This window comes from Bufo bufo, chromosome 1 (genome assembly GCF_905171765.1).
Source record: "Bufo bufo chromosome 1, aBufBuf1.1, whole genome shotgun sequence".
In the NCBI taxonomy this organism is placed as follows: Eukaryota; Metazoa; Chordata; class Amphibia; order Anura; family Bufonidae; genus Bufo; species Bufo bufo.
In genome coordinates, this window is record NC_053389.1 from 175,182,242 (window position 1) to 175,206,345 (window position 24,104).

At 42.6% G+C, this 24,104-nt stretch overlaps 1 protein-coding gene across 1 annotated transcript in view; it reads left to right on the top strand.

Moving 5' to 3' along the window:
- JAM3 (junctional adhesion molecule 3) overlaps window positions 1-1,828 on the top strand; it is a 63,901-nt gene extending 62,073 nt beyond the window's left edge. The window contains exon 9 of the mRNA XM_040432283.1: window positions 860-1,828. Within this exon, the coding sequence (XP_040288217.1) occupies window positions 860-895 (36 nt within the window). The 3' untranslated portion in view covers window positions 896-1,828. The remainder of the gene's footprint in view (window positions 1-859) is intronic.
- The last annotated feature ends 22,276 nt before the right edge of the window (window positions 1,829-24,104 follow it).

Consider the following 24,104-nt stretch of genomic DNA (forward strand, 5'->3'; position numbering starts at 1 on the left):
GTTACGTCACTGGAAGAAAACTAAAAAGCCCTTGTCCAGGTTCAGCTCTGAACCCAGACATCCCATTTAATGGGAAGAAAGCAAGTGACAGAATTGCTTTAAGATTAAGCACCATGTGGAGGGTTTAATAATTCTGTAGACAGTCAAAGCTTACACAGACTGTCTAGACATGCATTTGATTTATCACAGGGGCTCAGGCTGGATGATGAATCTGGTGAAGGGGTAGAAACTCATGTCTGACTTTATGGCAGGAATTGGTCGGCCTAGTCTGTGACAGAATGTTATGCCAGAATTGTGGCACAAAATGTCGCAGTGGGTCACACCCACTTTCCTGTCAAACCATGACCCTTTTAATTGGACACATGCCCCTTGTCAAGCTAGGCACAGGGGATTTCTCTGAAACGAGATGTGCCAATTTGTACCAAATTGCGTTTTCACATCAACGTCTAGGTACGCTCCCATTAGTAAATGTGGGCCAATGGATTTAGAAGGTGGGCATTCACTTTAAGCCCTTGCTTGAATGTGTGGTCAATTCATGTAAGGGCTTTGACTGCCCACAGTTACATCCCTGAAATATTGACTGCACATGGTCTGTAAATGCAATGCCCCTGTCACTTTAGAGCCCTCATGCGATAACGCTGGTTATTGTCACCTGTGTGCCCAGGGATGGTTAAAGGGATTGTTCAGGATAAGAAAAACATGGCTGCTTTCTTCCAATGGACAGGTGTGGTGCTGTTTTTAGGAAAAAAGCAGCCATGTTTTTTTTTCATCCTGGACAACCCCTTTAAGACTTGTGTTTATGGGAGCAGTAAGAAGAATTCATGATCTGACCCTTTTATCTTTTTGGTTTTCTCTCCAGGGAGATTTCAGGCACAAGTCTTCGTTTGTGATTTGAAAATATATATATATATATACTTAATATCTAAGAGTCTTTGGGGAAAGGCACTGAAAAATTGCACTGCAAAGGGTGAAGACCACACATCACAACGGATCCTTTGAATTTTGCCAAAGTATAACATGTCTACCCTCCGCCGAAAAAAGGACATCCTCGGCTTCTTAAGTGTGGGAACCTTTGTGGCTGTGCGATGGGGGTCAGATTGTTGAACTGTTAAAGGGTCTGCATCCGAGTCACAGTATTAATGCCAACACTGCCAAATACGTAAAATGCTATTTTTTAGAAGCTGACAGAAAATCTGACGACAGCGCTGGAGGTGTTTTTTATAACCTTTTTTTATCTTGGACGAGGAGAGATTTCTCTGTTTTTTAACTGTTTCTTTTGGAATCCAAAGCACAGGAGCTTCAGCATTGAACAAACCATTTTAAAGTGTTACTGTCACCCGCTTTGTGCAAGAAATGAGGTGGAGTTCTAGCTGCTCCTCTCAAGCACAGAAAGGTGGTGGAGATATTTGGGTTTGGGGCACTAGATGTTTGTATCTGAATGTAAATAAGTTTCTGATTCTCCTACAGTTAGACGGCTGCAGGTCAAGGATTTAGCTTGTCTCCTACAATACATTGGGTTTTTAGCCTTGAAACTGAACTGAAATGAAATTTTGCCAGGTATCTTGCCCTGCTGAAGTACTCGCCATTGTGTCCAGCTGATCCTCCTCTGTTCACATTTGGCTGCAGGAGGTTGGTTGCAGGGTGGGATCCCTATTGGCTAGGAGAACTATTTTATATACGTGTTAGTCCTGCAGTATTTGAACATACAAGTGTCAGTGTGTGGTGGACGCTTTGTAACCAGATTGAACATAATACTGAAAATAAGTGCATCACATCTGTATCATTGTCATTGTTCTTTGCTCATATAAAGCCAAGAAACTTTCTTCTCTGTTTGTGTAAAGCAGCTTCATTATTCATAGGGGCCTCAAGAACTGGATTACACTAACTGGTCATTTCTTTTTCACGAATCCTCCAAGACGGAATTTATGCTAACTAAAAGGGTTATTGACTTTTAGTGACACCCTTTACAGACCCCATAGTGTGGCCAGACCAGTGTTGGTAATCATACTTATCTGTTCCCCGCCAGTGGGTTAAGGCACCACTGCAGGCCTCCAGCTCTGCAGATCCCATGTCAACATCTGGTTTGACGCCAATGACTGGCTGCAGTGGTCATGTGTCACCCATGCAGCACACCACAGGATCACTTGTCGTATGGGTCACACATAACTGCTGCAGCCAGTCGTTGGCTGAAGCGGTCACATGACTCTGTGTCAAACAGTATGGGGAGACCCAGGACCTGCGGAGCTGGGACCCATTGGTGAATCAGAATCCCAGCACATCTGCTGATCAGCTTTCATTGGGAGCCGCCTCACTCACCGGAACTCTGTTGAGCACAGTCGGCTCCTGGCATCTCTCCCAAGCATAGCACTGTACATAGTACAGCAGCTGTGCTTGGTATTGCAGCCCAGCCCCATTCACTTCAACTAGGCCACGTTAATAAAAGATAAGAATCCTTGCGCTGCACAAACTATGACAAATGTCGAATAATGGGGTAGCAATATAAATTATCAAGCCTGGTATTGACTATGGAATTTAAATTATTCCAATCCGAAAGTTACCTCTGAAATCAATATTTAGGTCTTTTATTCAGCAATATGCATTGTTACTGAATAGTGACAATATTGATGTAGCACTTTTATCAACTATACATCTGCCAACAGCGGGGAGTTTGCTGAATATCAGGCTGATTAATTTATATCAATACTACACAAAATAAAGATATACATTACAGAGAATGCAGATGATGATCAGAGACTAAGGTAAGTTAGCTCTAAGGTACGATCTGGTCATTAGGATCTTTCTTCTGGGTTTTCTTTGTTTCTCAGTAATTTCTCTTTTTTCTTGTTGTCTTTTTTTTCTGTTGCTCTTTTTGTTTGCGTTCTCTTCCTCTCCTTCATGTGTGTGGTTTGTGATCACAAACTTATCAATTAGACACAACTTTCTAGCTTGGAGTTTTCAAATCATTGTCGGCTAGGCGTGTACATATGATAAGGACTGTGATGTCATTGTATTACCCAAAATGCACTTCTACTGTTGGTGTAATGTTACTCATTTACCCCTAGGTGACACTATTACCTAAGCTATTAGTATAATTCTATTAAGGGTTAAATATCCAAGTATGACTTTATCTCACATTGTATACACATGACCTCTGGAACCTAAATTAACGCTAGAGGGATTAATTCTGACACTTCTACCAATTAAGCACAGACATTAACAAAGTCCATATTTAAACTGTTCTCATCATATAATAGGACTATATGCGTTCCTATAGAGAAATACATATGATGACAGATAAATAAACGTCCTTAATAATACGTAACCATATAAAGCGATACATATGTCCTATTGATTTTCTTATACAAAAACTAAGGTTGATTATAAGCATATATAGATATCACAGATTTTCTGCTTCATTAATAAATACCAAACTGTAGAGGTAATTAGCACCAGATACTTCTAGAGAATATCCTTATCTAAGTCATAAATCCATAAGGAGACAAGCATGCCTCTTCTCAGACTGGTACATTCATGAGAAGAAATCTCATGAACAGTGACCTTTCCATAAACTTCTCTCGGCCATCTTTAAAATACATACAAAATGGTGAATATAACACACATGGCATATTACAGTCCTGATCAAAAGTTTAAGACTACTTGAAAAATGGCAAAAAATCTTATTTTACATTGTTGGATCTTAAGGTTACAAGTAGAGCTTCAACATGCAACAAGAAGAAATGAGAGTGAGGCAAAACATTTTTTGAGCATTCAATTAATTGAAAATAACGATTAAACTGAAACAGGCTGTTTTTCAGCTGATCCAAATTTTAGGACCACATGCCTTTAAAAGGCCAAATCTGTGCACAGATGTGGATTCATTGCCATTTTCTGTCAGGTAGTCACACGTTGTGATGGCAAAGGCGAAAAAACTCCCTTTTTGAACGTGGTCGGGTTGTTAAACTGCATAGGCAGGGTCTCTCACAGCGCGCCATCGCTGCTGAGGTGGGACGCAGTAAGACAGTCATTTGGAATTTCTTAAATTATCCTGAGGGTTATGGAACAAAAAAGTCAAGTGGAAGACACAAAAAAATTTCATCAGCAATGAGCCGGAGGATACAAATTGACTGTCCGTCAAGACACTGGACGATCCTCGACCCAAATTAAGGCCGTTACTGGTGCTGACTGCAGCCCCATAACCATCAGACGGCATCTGAGACTGAAGGGCTTCAAAAACAAAAAACTTCAAAGACCTTGTCTCCTTGAACGCCACAGAACTGCTCTTTGGACTTTACAAGAGACCACCAAACATGGGACATTCAAAGGTGGAAGAAAGTTTTATTCTCTGATGAGAAAAGTTTAACCTTGATGGTTTCCAATGTTACTGGCATGACAAGCAGATCCCACCTGAGATGTTTTCTACGCGCCACAGTGGAGGGGGCGCCATAATGGTCTGGGGTGCTTTTTCCTTCAGTGGAACAATGGAGCTTCAGAAAGTGCAGGGGTGTCAAACGGCCGCTGGCTATGTCCAGATGTTGCAGAGAGCATTCCTCATGACTGAGGGCCCTCGTCTGTGTGGTAACGACTGTGTTTTTCAACAGGACAACGCTACAGTACACAATGCCCGCAGGACAAGGGACTTCTTCCAGGAGAATAACATCACTCTTTTGGCCCATCCTGCGTGTTCCCCTGATCTAAATCCAATTGAGAACCTTTGGGGATGGATGGCAAGGGAAGTTTACAAAAATGGACAACAGTTCCAGACAGTAGATGGCCTTCGTGCGGCCGTCTTCACCACTTGGAGAAATGTTCCCACTCACCTCATGGAAACGCTTGCATCAAGCATGCCGAAACGAATTTTGGAAGTGATAAACAATAACAGCGGAGCTACTCATTACTGAGTTCATATTTGGAAGTTGGATTTCTGTTTTGGGGGGGTTTAGTTTTTTTTTTGGAGGTGTGGTCCTAAACTTTTGATCAGCTGAAAAACAGCCCGTTTCAGTTTATTAGTTTTTATTAAATTGAATGCTCAAAAAATGTTTTGTCTCACTCCCATTTCTTCTTGTTGCATGTTGAAGCTCTACTTGGAACCTTGTTAAGATCCAGCCATGCTAAAAATGATTTTTTGCCATTTTTCAAGTGGTCTTAAACTTTTGATCAGCACTGTATATACTAAATCCACTATAATTAGGATAATTTTACATAATGTTATATAAAACACAACACTGGTTACTGCTGACCAATTTTTTAAGATGATTATATGGCACATACTTATACAGTCATTGTTGAAATCATGCACCATTTTCTATATTTTATAAAGTATACCTTTTTGTTTGCCAATGATAGAAAACAGAGGGTGGTTATTAACAGTACACACTCAGATTGGGTCACTGTCACTAGTGGGGTACCTCAGGGGTCAGTATTGGGCCCTATTCTCTTCAATATACAAACCGGATTCCAAAAAAGTTGGGACACTATACAAATCGTGAATAAAAACGGAATGCAATGATGTGGAGGTGCCAACTTCTAATATTTTATTCAGAATAGAACATAAATCACGGAACAAAAGTTTAAACTGAGAAAATGTACCATTTTAAGGGAAAAATATGTTGAATCAGAATTTCATGGTGTCAACAAATCCCCAAAAAGTTGGGACAAGGCCATTTTCACCACTGTGTGGCATCTCCCCTTCTTCTTACAACACTCAACAGACGTCTGGGGACCGAGGAGACCAGTTTCTCAAGTTTAGAAATAGGAATGCTCTCCCATTCTTGTCTAATACAGGCCTCTAACTGTTCAATCGTCTTGGGCCTTCTTTGTTGCACCTTCCTCTTTATGATGCGCCAAATGTTCTCTATAGGTGAAAGATCTGGACTGCAGACTGGCCATTTCAGTACCCGGATCCTTCTCCTACGCAGCCATGATGTTGTGATTGATGCAGAATGTGGTCTGGCATTATCTTGTTGAAAAATGCAGGGTCTTCCCTGAAAGAGATGACGTCTGGATGGGAGCATATGTTGTTCTAGAACCTGAATATATTTTTCTGCATTAATGGTGCCTTTCCAGACATGCAAGCTGCCCATGCCACACGCACTCATGCAACCCCATACCATCAGAGATGCAGGCTTCTGAACTGAGCGTTGATAACAACTTGGGTTGTCCTTGTCCTCTTTGGTCCGGATGACATGGCGTCCCAGATTTCCAAAAAGAACTTCGAATCGTGACTCATCTGACCACAGAACAGTCTTCCATTTTGCCACACTCCATTTTAAATGATCCCTGGCCCAGTGAAAACGCCTGAGCTTGTGGATCTTGCTTAGAAATGGCTTCTTCTTTGCACTGTAGAGTTTCAGCTGGCAACGGCGGATGGCACGGTGGATTGTGTTGACTGACAATGGTTTCTGGAAGTATTCCTGAGCCCATTCTGTGATTTCCTTTACAGTAGCATTCCTGTTTGTGGTGCAGTGTCGTTTAAGGGCCCGGAGATCACGGGCATCCAGTATGGTTTTACGGCCTTGACCCTTACGCACAGAGATTGTTCCAGATTCTCAGAATCTTCGGATGATGTTATGCACAGTTGATGATGATAGATGCAAAGTCTTTGCAATTTTTCGCTGGGTAACACCTTTCTGATATTGCTCCACTATCTTTCTGTGCAACATTGTGGGAATTGGTGATCCTCTACCCATCTTGGCTTCTGAGAGACACTGCCACTCTGAGAAGCTCTTTTTATACCCAATCATGTTGCCAATTGACCTAATTAGTGTTAATTGGTCTTCCAGCTCTTCATTATACTCAAATTTACTTTTTCCAGCCTCTTATTGCTACTTGTCCCAACTTTTTGGGGATTTGTTGACACCGTGAAAATTGGAATCAACGTATTTTTCCTTTAAAATGATACATTTACTCGGATTAAACGTTTGATCTGTCATCTACGTTCTATTACAAATAAAATATTGACATTTGCCATCTCCACATCATTGCATTCAGTTTTTATTCACAATTTGTTTAGTGTCCCAACTTTTTTGGAATCCGGTTTGTATTTATTAATGATTTTGTAGAAGGCTTGCATAGTAAAGTATCAATTTTCGCAGATGACACTAAACTGTGTAAAGTAATTTACACTGAAGAGGACAGTATACTACTACAGAGGGATCTGGATAGATTGGAGGCTTGGGCAGATAAGTGGCAGATGAGGTTTAACACTGACAAAATGTAAAGTTATGCACATGGGAAGGAATAATGCAAGTCACCCGTACATACTAAATGATAAAACACTGACATGGAAAAGGATCTAGGAATTTTAATAAACAGCAAACTAAGCTGCAAAAACCAGTGTCAGGCAGCTGCTGCCAAGGCCAATAAGATAATGGGTTGCATCAGAAGGAGCATAGATGCCCGTGATAAGAACATAGTCCTACCACTTTACAAATCGCTAGTCAGACCACACATGGAGTACTGTGTACAGTTCTGGGCTCCTGTAAACAAGGCAGACATAGAAGAGCTGGAGAAGGTCCAGAGGAGGGCAACTAAAGTAATAACTGGAATGGGTAAACTACAGTACCCTGAAAGATTATCAAAATTAGGGTTATTCACTTTAGAAAAAAGACGACTGAGGGGGGATCTAATTAATATGTATAAATATATCAGGGGTCAGTACAGAGATCTATCCCATCATCTATTTATCCCCAGGACTGTGACTGTGACGAGGGGACATCCTCTGCGTCTGGAGGAAAGAAGGTTTATACACAAACATAGAAAAGGATTCTTTACGGTAAGAGCAGTGAGACTATGGAGCGTAATAATATTACAGGCTATAGCTACTAGAGAGGGGTCGTTGATCCAGGGAGTTATTCTGATTGCCTGATTAGGGGAATAAAAATTCCTTCCCGACTCCAAAGTGGGGAAAATTGGCTTCTACCTCACAGGGTTTTTTTGTTTTTTTTTGCCTTCCTCTGGATCAACTTGCAGGTTAACAGACCGAACTGGATGGACAAATGTCTTTTTTCGGCCTCATGTACAGGGTGGGCCATTTATATGGATAAACCTTAATAAAATGGGAATGGTTGGTGATATTAACTTCCTGTTTGTGGCACATTAGTATATGTGAGGGGGGAAACTTTTCAAGATGGGTGGTGACCATGGCGTCCATTTTGAAGTCGGCCATTTTGAATCCAACTTTTGTTTTTTCAATAGGAAGAGGGTCATGTGACACATCATACATATTGGGAATTTTACAAGAAAAACAATGGTGTGCTTGGTTTTAACGTAACTTTATTCTTTCATGAGTTATTTACAAGTTTCTGACCACTTATAAAATGTGTTCAATGTGCTGCCCATTGTGTTGGATTATCAATGCAACCCTCTTCTTCCACTCTTCACACACTGATAGCAACACTGCAGGAGAAATGCTAGCACAGGCTTCTAGTATCCGTAGTTTCAGGTTCTGCACATCTCGTATCTTCACAGCATAGACAATTGCCTTCAGATGACCCCAAAGATAAAAGTCTAAGGGGGTCAGATCGGGAGACCTTGGGGGCCATTCAACTGGCCCACGACGACCAATCCACTTTCCAGGAAACTGTTCATCTAGGAATGCTCGGACCTGACACCCATAATGTGGTGGTGCACCATCTTGCTGGAAAAACTCAGGGAACGTGCCAGCTAGATGAACAGTTTCCTGGAAAGTGGATTGGTTGTCGTGGGCCAGTTGAATGGCCCCCAAGGTCTCCCGATCTGACCCCCTTAGACTTTTATCTTTGGGGTCATCTGAAGGCAATTGTCTATCCTGTGAAGATACGAGATGTGCAGCACCTGAAACTACGGATACTGGAAGCCTGTGCTAGCATTTCTCCTGCGGTGTTGCTATCAGTGTGTGAAGAGTGGGAGAAGAGGGTTGCATTGATAATCCAACACAATGGGCAGCACATTGAACACATTTTATAAGTGGTCAGAAACTTGTAAATAACTCATGAAAGAATAAAGTTATGTTAAAACCAAGCACACCATTGTTCTTCTTGTGAAATTCCCAATAAGTTTGATGTGTCACATGACCCTCTTCCTATTGAAAAAACTAAAGTTGGATTCAAAATGGCCGAATTCAAAATGGCCGCCATGGTCACCACCCATCTTGAAAAGTTTCCCCCCTCACATATACTAATGTGCCACAAACAGGAAGTTAATATCACCAACCATTCCCATTTTATTAAGGTGTATCCATATAAATGGCCCACCCTGTACTATGTTACTATGTCTTTTGTTCAGTCCACACAGAGGTTTTGTCCTTAAAATGGCTGCTGATGGAGGGTCATGTGACCAGGCAAATCACCTCATCTGTTCAAATTAACTGCTCCTGCCATTTACACCTGTACTGTTGGTAGAGTAGTGCAGATACAATGGGCCAGATTTATCATTACTCTGACAGCTCACTCCACTTTCACATATGGCTAAAGTCAGTTTTAGCCAAGTCAGATTTATGATTGACCCTTTAAGACTGTAATAAATGTGGTTTGACGGTAGCAGTTTATTTGTCAGTAAGCAGTAAGTAAAAAATAATAATTTCCGCTAACTTGGGCCAAAAAAATGTCTGAATGGAGCCTTACAGGGGCATGATCAATGACAGGGGGTGATCAGGGAGTCTATATGGGGTGATCACCCCCTGTCATTGATCACCCCCCTATAAGGCTCTATTCAGATGGCCGTATGTGTTTTGCGGATCCGATCCATGTATCAGTGGATCCGTAAAATTCATACGGACGTCTGAATGGAGCCTGACAGGGAGGTGATCAATGACAGGGGGGTGATCAATGACAGGGGGGTGATCAGGGAGTCTATATGGGTTGATCACCCCCCTATAAGGCTCCATTCAGACGCCCGTATGTGTTTTGCGGATCCGATCCGTGGATCCGTAAAAAACATACGGACATCTGAATGCAGCCTTACAGGGGGGTGATCAATGACAGGGGGGTGATCAGGGAGTTTATATGGGGTGATCACCCCCTGTCATTGATCACCCCCCTGTAAGGCTCCATTCAGACGTCTGTATGTGTTTTGCGGATCCGATCCATGTATCAGTGGATCCGTAAAAAACATACGGACGTCTGAATGGAGCCTTACAGGGGGGTGATCAATGACAGGGGGGTGATCAGGGAGTCTATATGGGGTGATCAGGGGTGAATAAGGGGTTAATAAGTGACGGGGGGGTGTAGTGTGGTGCTTGGTGCTACATATTGCTGAGCTACCTGTGTCCTCTGGTGGTCGATCCAAACAAAAGGGACCACCAGAGGACCAGGTAGCAGGTATATTAGACGCTGTTATCAAAACAGCGTCTAATATACCTGTTAGGGGTTAAAAAAATCGCATCTCCAGCCTGCCAGCGAACGATCGCCACTGGCAGGCTGGAGATCCACTCGCTTACCTTCCGATCCTGTGAACGCGCGCGCCTGTGTGCGCGCGTTCACAGGAAATCTCACGTCTCGCGAGATGACGCATATATGCGTGACTGTGCGCAGGGCTGCCGCCTCCGGAACGCGATCCTGCGTTAGGCGGTCCGGAGGCGGTTAAGGACCAGCGCCGTACATGTACGGCGGGCTGATCGGGCCGGTGCAGGATCTGCGCCTGCCCGATCAGCAGCACGGACCCCACAGTCACTTCCATAGGCATTCACTTGCCTTCTACGGAAGCCTGTGAGATCCAGCCCCTTAGGCTGGGTCTCACAGGCATGCTGTCAGCATAAAAGCCGACGGCGATGCAGTACAATACAGGATGTATTGTAATGCATTGCAGAGGTGATTAGACCCCAGAAGTTGGGACAAAAAAAAGTGTTTTTCATAAAAAAATTTAGTTTCAAGTAAAAAAAAAAAAAGCTCCTTTCCCAAAATAAAACACACAAAAGGGTAAAAAAAAAAAAAAAAAAAAAGAAAAACAGACATATTGGGTATTGCCGCTTCTGTAACGACCAGCTCTATAAAAATGTCCCATGATCCACCCCCTCACCTAAACGCCATAGAAAAAATAAAAACTGTGCTAAAACAACCATTTTTTGTCACCTTACATCACAAAAAGTACAACACCAAGCGTTCAAAAAGGCTTATGCCCCCCCCCCAAAAAAAAATAGTACCAATCAAACCGTCACCTCATCCCCCAAAAAATGAGCCACTACATAAAACAATTGGGCAAAAAATAAATGACTCAGAATATGGAGACAATAAAACTTTTTTGTTTCAAAAATGCTTTTATTGTGTGAAAACGTAAATAAATAAAACAAAGGTATATACAGTGAGGAACAAAAGTATTTGAACACCCTACGATTTTGCAAGTTCTCCCACTTAGAAATCATGGATAGGTTTGAAATTCACATTGTAGGTGCATTCCCACCAGTGGCGTACCTACCATATAGGCAGACCACGCAGCTGCTATGGGGCCCAAGAGGAAGAGGGGCCCGCAGTGGAGGAAAGGCCCCGCCCCCTCATTTCTCCTGTCTATCGTTCTAAAGCTAAAGGACCTTTGATGATGTCATCACAGGTCCTGTAAGGGAACTGCACAGTGTAAAGTGTAGTTCCCAGGTTAGAACAGTGCATCTGCCAGGACCTGTGATTACATCATCTTCAACATCACAGGTCCTGCAGGATCTAGCAAAGGAACTGCACCAATGATGGTGTAGTTCCTAGGTTTGAAAGGTACATCTGCCAGGACCTGTGATGACATATTAGAAGTTCACAATCAGCTCTGCATTGATCGATACAGACTGGAATGGAGTGGTAAGAGGAGGTCCTCCACTTTTCATCATTTACCCCCCCCCCCCATGCCCTGTTTTACTCATTGCTCACTCATGTATAATACTTCAGACAGTTACAGTGACCACTACCTCATGTACCTCACACACACAGTGACCATAATGCATAACTGACCACATATTTCTGTAAACACTGCATCTACAGTATTATACCTTGTATGTCTCACATCAATACACTGCTCTGTGTGTAATATATATATATATATACACACTGCATATATTACACAGTATTAGAGATGCAATATGTACAGATACTGTATATAGTATATACAGCAGTGTACTGATATGTGAGGTACGAGGTATAATAGATGCAGTGTGCACAGATATATAGTATATACAGCAGTGTACTGATATGTGAGATACGAGGTATAATATATGCAGTGTGTACAGGTATATAGTATATACAGCAGTGTACTGATATGTGAGGTACGAGGTATAATAGATGCAGTGTGCACAGATATATAGTATATACAGCAGTGTACTGATATGTGAGATACGAGGTATAATATATGCAGTGTGTACAGGTATATTGTATATACAGCAGTGGATTGATATGTGAGGTACGAGCTGTAATTTATACCTCATACCTCACATGTCAGTAGCTGCTATATATACACAATATATCTGTACACACTGCATCTATTATACCTCTTTTGTGTGCCAGGGCTGTTTTGTAATCCCAATCTGGCCCTGATGGCATAAATTTAAAAACGCAGCAGCAAGAATAGTTCATGGAACAAAGAGAGAGGCCTGGAATGGGTAGTGGGAGGGGCTATAAAAGGGGAATGGGGGCCCAATTTATATTCTTGCTATGGGACCCAGTGCTTTCTATGTACGCCCCTGATTCCCACTCTGAGAGACAGAATAAAAAAAATAATAATTCAGGAAATCACATTGTATGATTTTTAAAGAATGTATTTGTCTTGCACTACTGAACATAAGTATTTGTACACTTGAGAAAATCTGTGTTAATATTTGGTACAGAAGCCTTTGTTTGTAATTACAGAGGTCAAACGTTTCCTGTAGTTCTTGACCAGGTTTGCACACACTGAACAGGGATTTTGGCCCACTCCTCCACACAGATCTCCTCTAGATCTGTCAGGTTTCGGGGTTGTCACTGAGCAACACAGTGTTTCAGCTCCCTCCAAAGAAGTTCTATTGGATTTAGGTCTAGGAGACTGGCTAGGCCACTCCAGAACCTTGATATGCTTCTTACGGAGGCACTCCTTGGTTATCCTGGCTGTGTGCTTTGGGTCGTTGGCATGTTGGAAGACCCAGCCACGACCCATCTTCAATGCTCTGACTGAGGGAAGGAGGTTGTTGCTCAAAATCTCACAATAAATGACCCCATTCATCCTCTCCTTAATACAGTGCAGTCGTCCTGTCCCCTTCGCAGAAAAGCATCCACAAAGCATGATGTTACCACCCCCATGCTTTACAGTAGGGATGGTGTTCTTGGGATGCAACTCATCCTTCTTTTACCTCCAAGCACGACGAGTGAAGTTTGGACCAAAAACTTCTACTTTGGTCTCATCTGACCACATGACTTTCTCCCATACCTCTTCTGGATCATCCAGATGGTCATTGCCAAATTTCAGATGGGCCTGGACGTGTGATGACTTGAGCAGGGGAACCTTCCATGCAATGCATGATTTGAAACCATGACGGCGTAGTGTTCTACCGACAGTGACCTTAGAAACTGTGGTCCCAGCTCTCTTCATGTCATTGACCAGCTCCTCCCTTGTAGTTCTGGGCTGATTCCTCACCTTTCTTATCATCAGTGATACCCCACGAGGTGAGATCTTGCATGGAGCCCCAGTCCGAGGGAGACTGACAGTCGTCTTTAGCCTCTTTCATTTTCTAACAATTGCTCCAACAGTTGCTTCTACACTGCTCAAAAAAATAAAGGGAACACTTAAACAACACAATGTAACTCCAAGTCAATCACACTTCTGTGAAATCAAACTGTCCACTTAGGAAGCAACACTGAGTGACAATCAATTTCACATGCTTTTGTGCAAATGGGATAGACAACAGGTGGAAATTATAGGCAATTAGCAAGACACCCCCAATAAAGGAGTGATTCTGCAGGTGGTGACTACAGACCACTTCTCAGTTCCTATGCTTCCTGGCTGATGTTTTGGTCACTTTTGAATGCTGGCGGTGCTTTCACTCTAGTGGTAGCATGAGACAGAGTCTACAACCCACACAAGTGGCTCAGGTAGTGCAGCTTATCCAGGATGGCACATCAATGCGAGCTGTGGCAAGAAGGTTTGCGGTGTCTGTCAGCGTAGTGTCCAGAGCATGGAGGCACTACCAGGAGACAGGCCAGTACATCAGGAGACGTGGAGGAGGCCGTAGGAGGGCAACAACCCAGCAGCAGGACCGCTACCTCCGCCTTTGTGCAAGGAGGAACAGGAGGAGCACTGGCAGAGCCCTGCAAAATGACCTCCAGCAGGCCACAAATGTGCATGTGTCTGCTCCATGAGGGTGATATGAGGGCCCGACGTCCACAGGTGGGGGTTGTGCTTACAGCCAAAGACCGTGCAGGACGTTTGGCATTTGTCAGAGAACACCAAGATTGGCAAATTCGCCACTGGCGCCCTGTGCTCTTCACAGATGAAAGCAGGTTCACACTGAGCATATGTGACAGACGTGACAGAGTCTGGAGACGCCGTGGAGAACGTTCTGCTGCCTGCAACATCCTCCAGCATGACCGGTTTGGCATTGGGTCAGCAATGGTGTGGGGTGGCATTTCTTTGGAGGGCCGCACAGCCCTCCATGTGCTCGCCAGAGGTAGCCTGACTGCCATTAGGTACCGAGATGAGATCCTCAGACCCCTTGTGAGACCATATGCTGGTGCGGTTGGCCCTGGGTTCCTCCTAATGCAAGACAATGCTAGACTTCATGTGGCTGGAGTTTGTCAGCAGTTCCTGCAAGACGAAGGCATTGATGCTATGGACTGGCCCGCCTGTTCCCCAGACCTGAATCCAATTGAGCACATCTGGGACATCATGTCTCGCTCTATCCACCAACAGACTGTCCAGGAGTTGGCAGATGCTTTAGTCCAGGTCTGGGAGGAGATCCCTCAGTAGACCGTCCGCCACCTCATCAGGAGCATGCACAGGCATTGTAGGGAGGTCATACAGGCACGTGGAGGCCACGCACACTACTGAGCCTCATTTTGACTTGTTTTAAGGACATTACATCAAAGTTGGATCAGCCTGTAGTGTGTTTTTCCACTTTAATTTTGAGGGTGACTCCAAATCCAGACCTCCACGGGTTAAAAAATTTGATTTCCATTTTTTAGTTTTTGTGTGATTTTGTTGTCAGCACATTCAACTATGTAAAGAACAAAGTATTTCAGAAGAATATTTAATTAATTCAGATCTAGGATGTATTATTTTTGTGTTCCCTTAATTTTTTTGAGCAGTGTATTTTCACCAAGCTGTTTGGCAATTGCCCCGTAGCCCTTTCCAGCCTTGTGCAGGTCCACAATTTTGTCTCTGGTGTCTTTTGACAGCTCTTTGGTCTTGCCTATGGTAGTAGTTGGCGTCTGACTGACTGTGGGGTGGACAGGTGTCTTTAAAGAGCTCAGACAGGTGCTACTAAGTTAGATTAATGAGTGGAGTAGAGGTGGACTTTTTAAAGGCACAGTAACAGGTCTTGGAGAGCCAGAATTCTTGCTGTTTCTCAGGTGTTCAAATACTTATGTTCAGCAGTGCAAGGCAAATCAATTCTTTAAAAATCATACAATGTGATTTCCTGTTTTATTATTATTATTATTATTATTATTATAATTATGTTTTTATTTATTCTGTCTCTCAGAGTGGGAATGCACCTACAATGTGAATTTCAGACCCCTCCATGATTTCTAAGTGGGTGAACTTGCAAAATAGCAGGGTGTTCAAATACTTCTGTTCCTCAGGTGAACACCATACAAAAATAAAAACTGTGTCAAAAAAGCCTTTTTTTGTCACCTTACATCACAAAAAGTCATACGCACCCCAAAATAGTACCAATCAAACCGTCATCTCATCCCCCTAAAAATGAGACCCTATATAAGACAGTCACCCAAAAAAGAAAACTATGGCTTTCAGAATATGGAGACACTATAAAAATCTTTTTTTTTTCCAAAAATGCTTTATTATGTAAAACTGAAACAAACAACCAAAAAAAGTTGTCATATTTGGTATTGTCGCATCCCAAACAACCTGCTCTATAAAAATAGCACATGATCTAACCTGTCAGCAGTACCATTGTAAAAAATAAAACCGGTGCCAAAGCGGCTATTTTTAGGGTAACCTTGCCTCACAAAAAGTGTAATACAGAGCAACCAAAAATCATATGTACCCTAAAATAGTACCAACAAAACTGCCACCTTATCCTGTAGTTTCCAAAATGGGGTAACTTTTTTGGAGTTTCTACTCTAGGGGTGTGATATGGCAACTTAAAATTATCCCAGTGAAATCTGCCCTCCAAAAACCATATGGCATTCTTTTCCTTCTGCGCCCTGCCGTGTGCCCGTACAGCAGTTTACGATCACAAATGGGGTGTTTCTGTAAACTACAGAATCAGAGTAATAAATATTGAGTTTTGTTTGGCTGTTAACCCTTGCTTTGTTACCGGAAAAATTTTTATTAAAATGAAAGATCTGCCAAATTCTGAAATTTCATCTACATTTTCCTTTAATTCTTGTGGAACACCTATAGGGTTAACAAAGTTTGTAAAATCTGTTTTGAATACCTTGAGGGGTGTAGTTTCTAAAATGGGGCCATAAATTGTATTGCTTCAAGTACAAACACAGTACATACTGTCCAAAAACAACACAGTACAAAGTACATAAACATACATAGGAGCAGAGAAACTAGATATCTAGAAACTAGATATCCTGCCAATAAAACAGTAATGCAGCCTACCATGAGTCAGTATATAAGTGTCTGGAACACCTATATACCAGCCATAACTGCGAATACGGGGAGCAACCATGCTTACATATGATGGAGGCTACAGGTGTAAGTCAGGTCACCCTCTATCTAATCTACCAAGCGTGCCCTTTAATCTTCCTGTTAGATACCATTTGGTGAGCTTGAAAGGGGACATCAGGTTATGAATTTCTGAATCCGAAAAGTTTTGTAACACAAAGCCCCTCCACTTTTAAAAAAATCTACCCACTAAAGTTTATTTATGTCTTTCTGTTTCCTTTTTTTCTAGAGTCAGTAGGGCCTTCATAGCATGCAGAATCATTTCTCTAGATGGGACCATGTTATCCAGCCAATTTCACAATATCAGTCTCTTTGTAACCATGCTTAAAATGTGAAAAATAACTGGTAGTCTCTTCTCTGTTGAACCTGCTGTTCCCATCTCCTCCCAATAATGAAATAAATACGTCAGGGGAATATCAAGCTTACATATATCCCCAGCTATGCTTGCTACATGGCCCCATAGAGAAACGACCTGCGGGCAAGACCACAAACCATGAAACAAATCTGTTTGCGGCGTCTGACATTTTGGACAGCTGGTCATTCTATTGGGCCTACTGGGGGTAAATTAAAAGCATATATGGCATTGTGCATTATACGAAAATGTGTGTCTCTCCACCACTCATTCATCACTGATTTTCTCATCGCCCACCATCCATGCAATATCTTATCGCCCACCTCCTGGTCCTCCAATATGCGCGCCCATGGTCTAAAAGCCAGAGAGGGCAAACCATCTCCCAGAAACTCTAACCTGAGAATACAAGGATGAGATGGATTGGGGGCCTGTTCCTCTGTTTAAGATCTTGTCTAAATCATTATGTTTGGCTTCGCTTGAAGGGTCAGACAACCTGTCATTAAAATATTTGTGTATCTGAGCAAACTGTATATTTTGGAACGGACCATTTTGGAAATTTTCTGAAAAATGTCAAGATTTGCTTCTAAACTTCTAAGTCTTCTAACATCCCCAAAAAAATAAAATGGCATTCACAAAATGATTCAACCATAAAGTAGACATATAGGAAATGTAAAATAATAACTATTTTATGAGGTATCACTATCTGTTTTAAAATCAGAGAATTTTTTTGGTAAACTTGGGATTTTATTAAATTTTTAAAAAATATTGACTGAAATTTACCACTATTATGAAGTACAATGTGTCACGAGAAAACAATCTCAGAATGGCTTGGATAAGTAAAAGCGTTCCAAAGTTATTACCACATAAAGTGACACAAATTTCCAAAACACGGCCTGGTCCTTAATGTGAAGTATGGCAGGGTCCTGAAAGGGTTAAAGAACCATTTAAACACGGTCTGTACAACTGGAAACCTTTGATGTTTTTCAAACTTTATGTGGATGTGTCCCTCACATATATACATGCTGGATGTGAGGTCTGTGTGTCCAGGATGCTGCTGTCTTCTACAGCTCTTGTGTATCACAGCTATATTCCTGTACTGCTTCCTCCTTCTATAGCCTTTGCAGGATCTCTTCTCCCTTGTCCTAACAGACACTGATACTGTGAAGTATGTGATTCACAAACTCCCACCTCCACTCCAGAATCTGCTGTGGATGATTTCCTCTCTGTACACTGATTTTGAGCCTATGTGATTCCCCTCTCCCTCTTCATATTGCCTTATGTGTGCTTTCCTCCCTATTTCCTCTGTGATACACTACAGCCCTGTGTGATCCCTGAAGACTTGGATGCTTTCCCCCTTTTTCTGTACAACCTCCCGTCCATTGCTGCTGCTTTCTAACTCTGGAAGAAGGTAAAAGAAGAGCAGATAGAGGTGGCACAGCCTGCAGCAGTATGGATCTGTGACATAGAAGCTCTGAGCAGATGTAGATTTGCGCTATAATTTGCTCCACTTACTGACTTTAGGGATGGTAAATTTATCAGAAAGATTCCCTTTGCATGTAACACCATGTTTTTTTTTTTGGTTGTTTTTTAAGTGTTGAGAAAAGTCACAGAATTTGGTGAAAATTTGCTTTTCTATGCCAAAATAGTGGCACAAATCTTTTAATGAATTTCCCCCTCCACTTAGTTTTCAGGCTCTATTGCTATCTATCATTAAGGTGAATTTGATGCATGTGATGCTACATATTGCAAATTGGAATATATGGAGCATGTGTAGAAAAATGAAAGTATAGCAATATGTGTGACTAGTCTATAAAATATTATTGGCTTCATCTATAATTCTATATGGATCATAGAAATCAGACCGACAAGAGCTGTGGTGGGAGTTTATTTCTGTATTAATCAGCAGTTTTGTTTCTGGCCCATAAGAAAAGTTTCTGTGAATATTGCTCATTGCAATTTGAAAGGGTTATTGCAGCATTCGGAGAAGAAACTTGAAAAAATGCTGCAGGGTTGTTATGAACAAATCAGCTGTACAACACTTTGGCCAACCTTTTGCTTTCTGCTGCGTTGTTTTTCTTTAATTTGAATGTGACAGGCTCCTGCTGTGGTTTACAGTGGTGTCTGCATGGAAACTGTACCAAGAATGGACATGTCCATTTTTTGAACTGTCTGGAAAACCACACAAAAATAATCCACTGGCACATATATGGCAGTGCAGACTCCAATTGAATACAATAGGAGACGTTTTCACCACTGAATCTACGCTGCAATCCGTGGACAAAATCTGCCATGTGAACATAGCCTATACTACATCTTGTAACAGCCTGGGTTGTTTACAAGACTGCAGAACTTGACTTCACCTACACCTACAGCAGTTGCCTTTCCCAATTCCTAACTATGGCTCTTGGTACTGAGATAGCCACAGCACTTAAAGGGGTTGTTCACTTTATCAGACCTGTTAAGGAAAGATTACTTACCTGCTTCCCGATGCTAGCTGTCTGCTCCTTCTCCTCCAGGCATGCAGTGCATCCTTTTAAACATCCAGTTTCACATTGCCACAGCCAATGGAGTGGGAAGCAGGTAAGTATTCTTCCCTTTACAGGGGGTTTACTGACCCTCTCCCCTCCCATTCTTGCACAACCCCTCTAAAAAGAGCAGAATTACTGTACATAAAAACCAGCCCGTTAGCAGAAAATATACTGTATATGAAACATGTATCAGATTGACAGGCAGCAAATACAGAATAATAAACTCACCGATGGATGACAGAAAACTGGATGAGGAGGTTTGAGTCCTGTCGGGGATATAAAGCAAATGCTTTATATAAAAGAAAGGATCAAAGGAAAAATTTCAAAGGGAATTGATCCTAGAGATAGACATATAAAACACCTCAAAAAGAGATCATCGTTAATTTAATTATATTGTGCAATCAGTAAGATAAGGTGCAAGCGTCTGTGCAAAAATATTAATGATTTATTATACAATAACTTAAAATGCAATCAATCCTAATCCATATAAAACTCAATGGTATGCAATAATATACAGTTATATGCAGTACCCAAAATTACTGTAGTACCGTAAGTATAGCGCAGACCGGCATCTCCCTCGGTCATGCGCCGCTTGCCGCACCTCCTTCCTCATGCGCCGTCTGCTCCAGCTCCCTCTGTCATGCGCCGCCTGCCCCAGCTCCCTCTGTCATGCGCCGTCTGCCTGTTCATTCATAAAGTGAGATAAGCAGGCAGGCGGCGCATGAGGAGGAAGCTGGGGCAGGCGGCGCATGACAGAGGGAGCTGGAGCAGACGGCGCATGAGGAGGGAGGTGCGGCAAGCGGCGCATGACAGAGGGAGATGCCGGTCTGCGCTATACTTACGGTACTACAGTAAGAGCCGTACAGAGCAAATACTATTAGATATAGATCAGATTGAATGTTTAACAGTTGCGGGGCCCGGTGTATTAGAGTAGAGTCACTGCACCGGGCCCCGCCATGAGTGTCTCCGCCTCCTCCCTCCACACATAAGTGTCATGCACAGATCCCCCCTCAGTGTCATGCACAGATCCCCCCTCAGTGTCATCCACAGATCCCCCCTCAGTGTCATGCACTGATCCCCCCTCAGTGTCATGCACAGATCCCCCATCAGTGTCATGCACAGATCCCCCATCAGTGTCATGCACAGATCCCCCATCAGTGTCATGCACAGATCCCCCCTCAGTGTCCTTCACAGATCCCCCCTCAGTGTAATGCACAGATCCCCCCTCAGTGTCATTCACAGATCCCCCATCAGTGTCATCCACAGATCCCCCATCAGTGTCATCCACAGATCCCCCATCAGTGTCATCCACAGATCCCCCATAACAGTGCGTCATCCACAGATCCCCCATAACAGTGCGTCATCCACAGATCCCCCATAACAGTGCGTCATCCACAGATCCCCCCATAACAGTGCGTCATCCACAGATCCCCCCATAACAGTGCGTCATCCACAGATCCCCCCATAACAGTGCGTCATCCACAGATCCCCCCATAACAGTGCGTCATCCACAGATCCCCCCATAACAGTGCATCATCCACAGATCCCCCCATAACAGTGCGTCATCCACAGATCCCCCATAACAGTGTCATCCACAGATCCCCATAACAGTGCGTCATCCCCAGATCCCCATAACAGTACATCATCCACAGACCACCGTTAGTTCAAAAGCTACCAAAAGCACCCTGTAATGACCGGCGTCACGCAAAGGGAGGGAACTGGGAAGGCCCTGTCCAAGGGAGAGGGAAAGGTGGTGACCCCTGACTCACCTTGCGGCTGGCACCTGACTGCCCTGACGTCCCTAGACGGGTTCCTCACCCGTACGCCGATCACGTGCCTAAACCCTGGCTTTCCCTAGGATGAGCCCTGAGTAGTGAACGGGGCGGTGGGATCACTAGTCCGCACCACTGACACTAAGAGGAAAACACCAAGGAGAGGACAGACAATACAGACAAACATATAATCCCAGGTGGGCGATAACAACAGACCACCAAGGCCCAACAGGGATCCGGAGGGTAATGTTCTGGAACAACAACCAGGGAGCACAACTACACAGCTCCAGTGGGTCAGTATAGAAGTCCAGGCAGGAAGCTCTATATCTGGCAACCAGAGAAGTGGGAGATGGGAATATAAGGAGGTTGGGATTGCTGGACAAGAAACAGCTGAGGAGGAGAAGCTACGGATCCCTGAGTGAGCCAAAAAGGGTTGCAAGGCAAACCCAGAAAGCTACCATTACGAAACAGCACTGTCTTTGTACATCGAGCGCGCAGCCACCCGCTGCGACTTCCTGACCCCGGGTATAACGGAGTCAGGCGTGGCTCTTGACACCCTCGTGACACACACCTTTTGGTTCAAAATATTTTTTTCTTATTTTCCTCCTCAAAAACCTAGGTGCGTCTTATCATCAGGTGCGTCTTATAAAGCGAAAAATACGGTAATTCAATCAATACTACACATAATAAAGTTATATGTTACCTGAGAGTGCAGTTGATATGCAGATTCTAAGGGAAGTCATCTCTAAAGTCCCTTCTGATCATTGGGATTTTTCTCCTGTGGTCTCTCCTTTCTTTCTTTGTTTCCTGTGTTCTGTGTATTTCTCTGTTGCTCCCTGTTGTTTTTTCTTCATGTGTGTGTGTTTTATAACCACAAACTTATAAGTTAGACACACCTTCCTAACTTGGAGTTTTCCAATCTTTGTCGGTTAGGCATGTACATATGATAAGGAGTGTGATGTCACTGTATCACCCAGAATGCATTTAAGCTGTTGGTGTAATGTTACTCATTTGTACCTAGGTGGCACTATTGCATAAGCTATTAGCATCATACTAGTAAGGGTTAAATATCCAGGTCTGATTTCATCTTACATTCCATACACATAACATAAGGAATCCTAAATCAGAACCAAGGGATTATTTTTGACACTTAAACCAATTAAAACACAAACATTTGGGTACCACTGAGACGTTTCCCAAGCTACTAAATTTATGGTACCGATAAGAATATAATGGACCTTGTACTATCACAGACATGTGTATCTCCTCTGGTACTCCAACGGTTGATTGATTGTTAATTTAAATAACACTATCTTGCTAACAAAGTTTACAATTAAAATTCTTCTTATCATGCTTTAGGAGTGTATGCGTTCCTAGTGAGAAATATATAAGATAATAGATGCATTGACGTCCTTCATAATATTTAACAACATAGTACAATACATGTGTCCTATTGATTATCTTATACTAAAACTTAATGTTTATTATACATATACATACTATCACATATTTTCTGCTTCATCAATAGACATTAAACAATAGGGATAATTAGCACCAGATGCGTCTAGAAAATATCCTTATCTCAGTCATAACTCTATAAGGAGACAAGAATGACTTTTCTCAGACTGGTATATCTACATAAAAGAAAATATATGACCTATGTCCTCTCCATGAACCTCTTTTGGCCTACTTTAAAATACATACACAATGGTGAATATAACACAACGTGGCCTATTATATATGAAATCCACTATAATTAGGATATTTTGATATAAATGTTATACACCTATGAAAAGACACAACAGTCCGGTGGTGGAGCAGATAATAGATGGCAGTGGTGAATGTACAGTAGATAAGAGGAATCAAACCTAGCAGAAACTGACCTTGAACTGCTAAATCCAATAAGACCAAACAGAAAGCTGAACCTACAACAAACACCACTACAATACAGACAACAATAAACCTGTGGAACTATAAATCCCAGGATTCAAGTTTGTAGAAATAAACTACACCGAGCTTTCGCTATACCCATGAAGAGGCACTGAAGCTAAAGGCAAGAATTAAAAAAATCCCTCCCAGAGTACACCAGACTAAGGGCTCTTTTACACGTCATTGAATCGGGGATGTGTTCTGTCCATGGGCGCCACGGATAGCACATGTACCCAAAGACTTTAATGTGTGTGTTCACACATCAGTGAGTCTGGTGACACCATGGAAGCATGCCCTATTTTTGTCCATGATGACAGATCCCTCTCGCACATTATGGATCAGCAACCTCTGGCACTCCAGCTGTTGTGAAACTACAACTCCCGACATGCACACTTGCTCATCTGTTCTCTCAACTCCCATAGAAATAAATGGAGTACGCTGGGAACTGTAGTTTCACAACACCTGGAGTGCCGAAGGTTGCTGATCCATGTGATAGTCTATGGGTCTGTGAAAACTAGTATGTCTTATACCTTATATTATGTAGGTACTCTACTTTATCCAATTGCACATTAGTATTCTGTATGAGTTGAGTATTAGTTCATTGTATTTTGTGTTACTGGGAGCATTCTGTGTTATTTAAAGTAACTGCAGGAGCAATTACAGCTATGCGTTCCACCCAGGAACGCATAATTATTCTGGGGGATGGTCTGGCACGCCTCCCGTGCCATGGTCTAAGCCTTGCAGTGC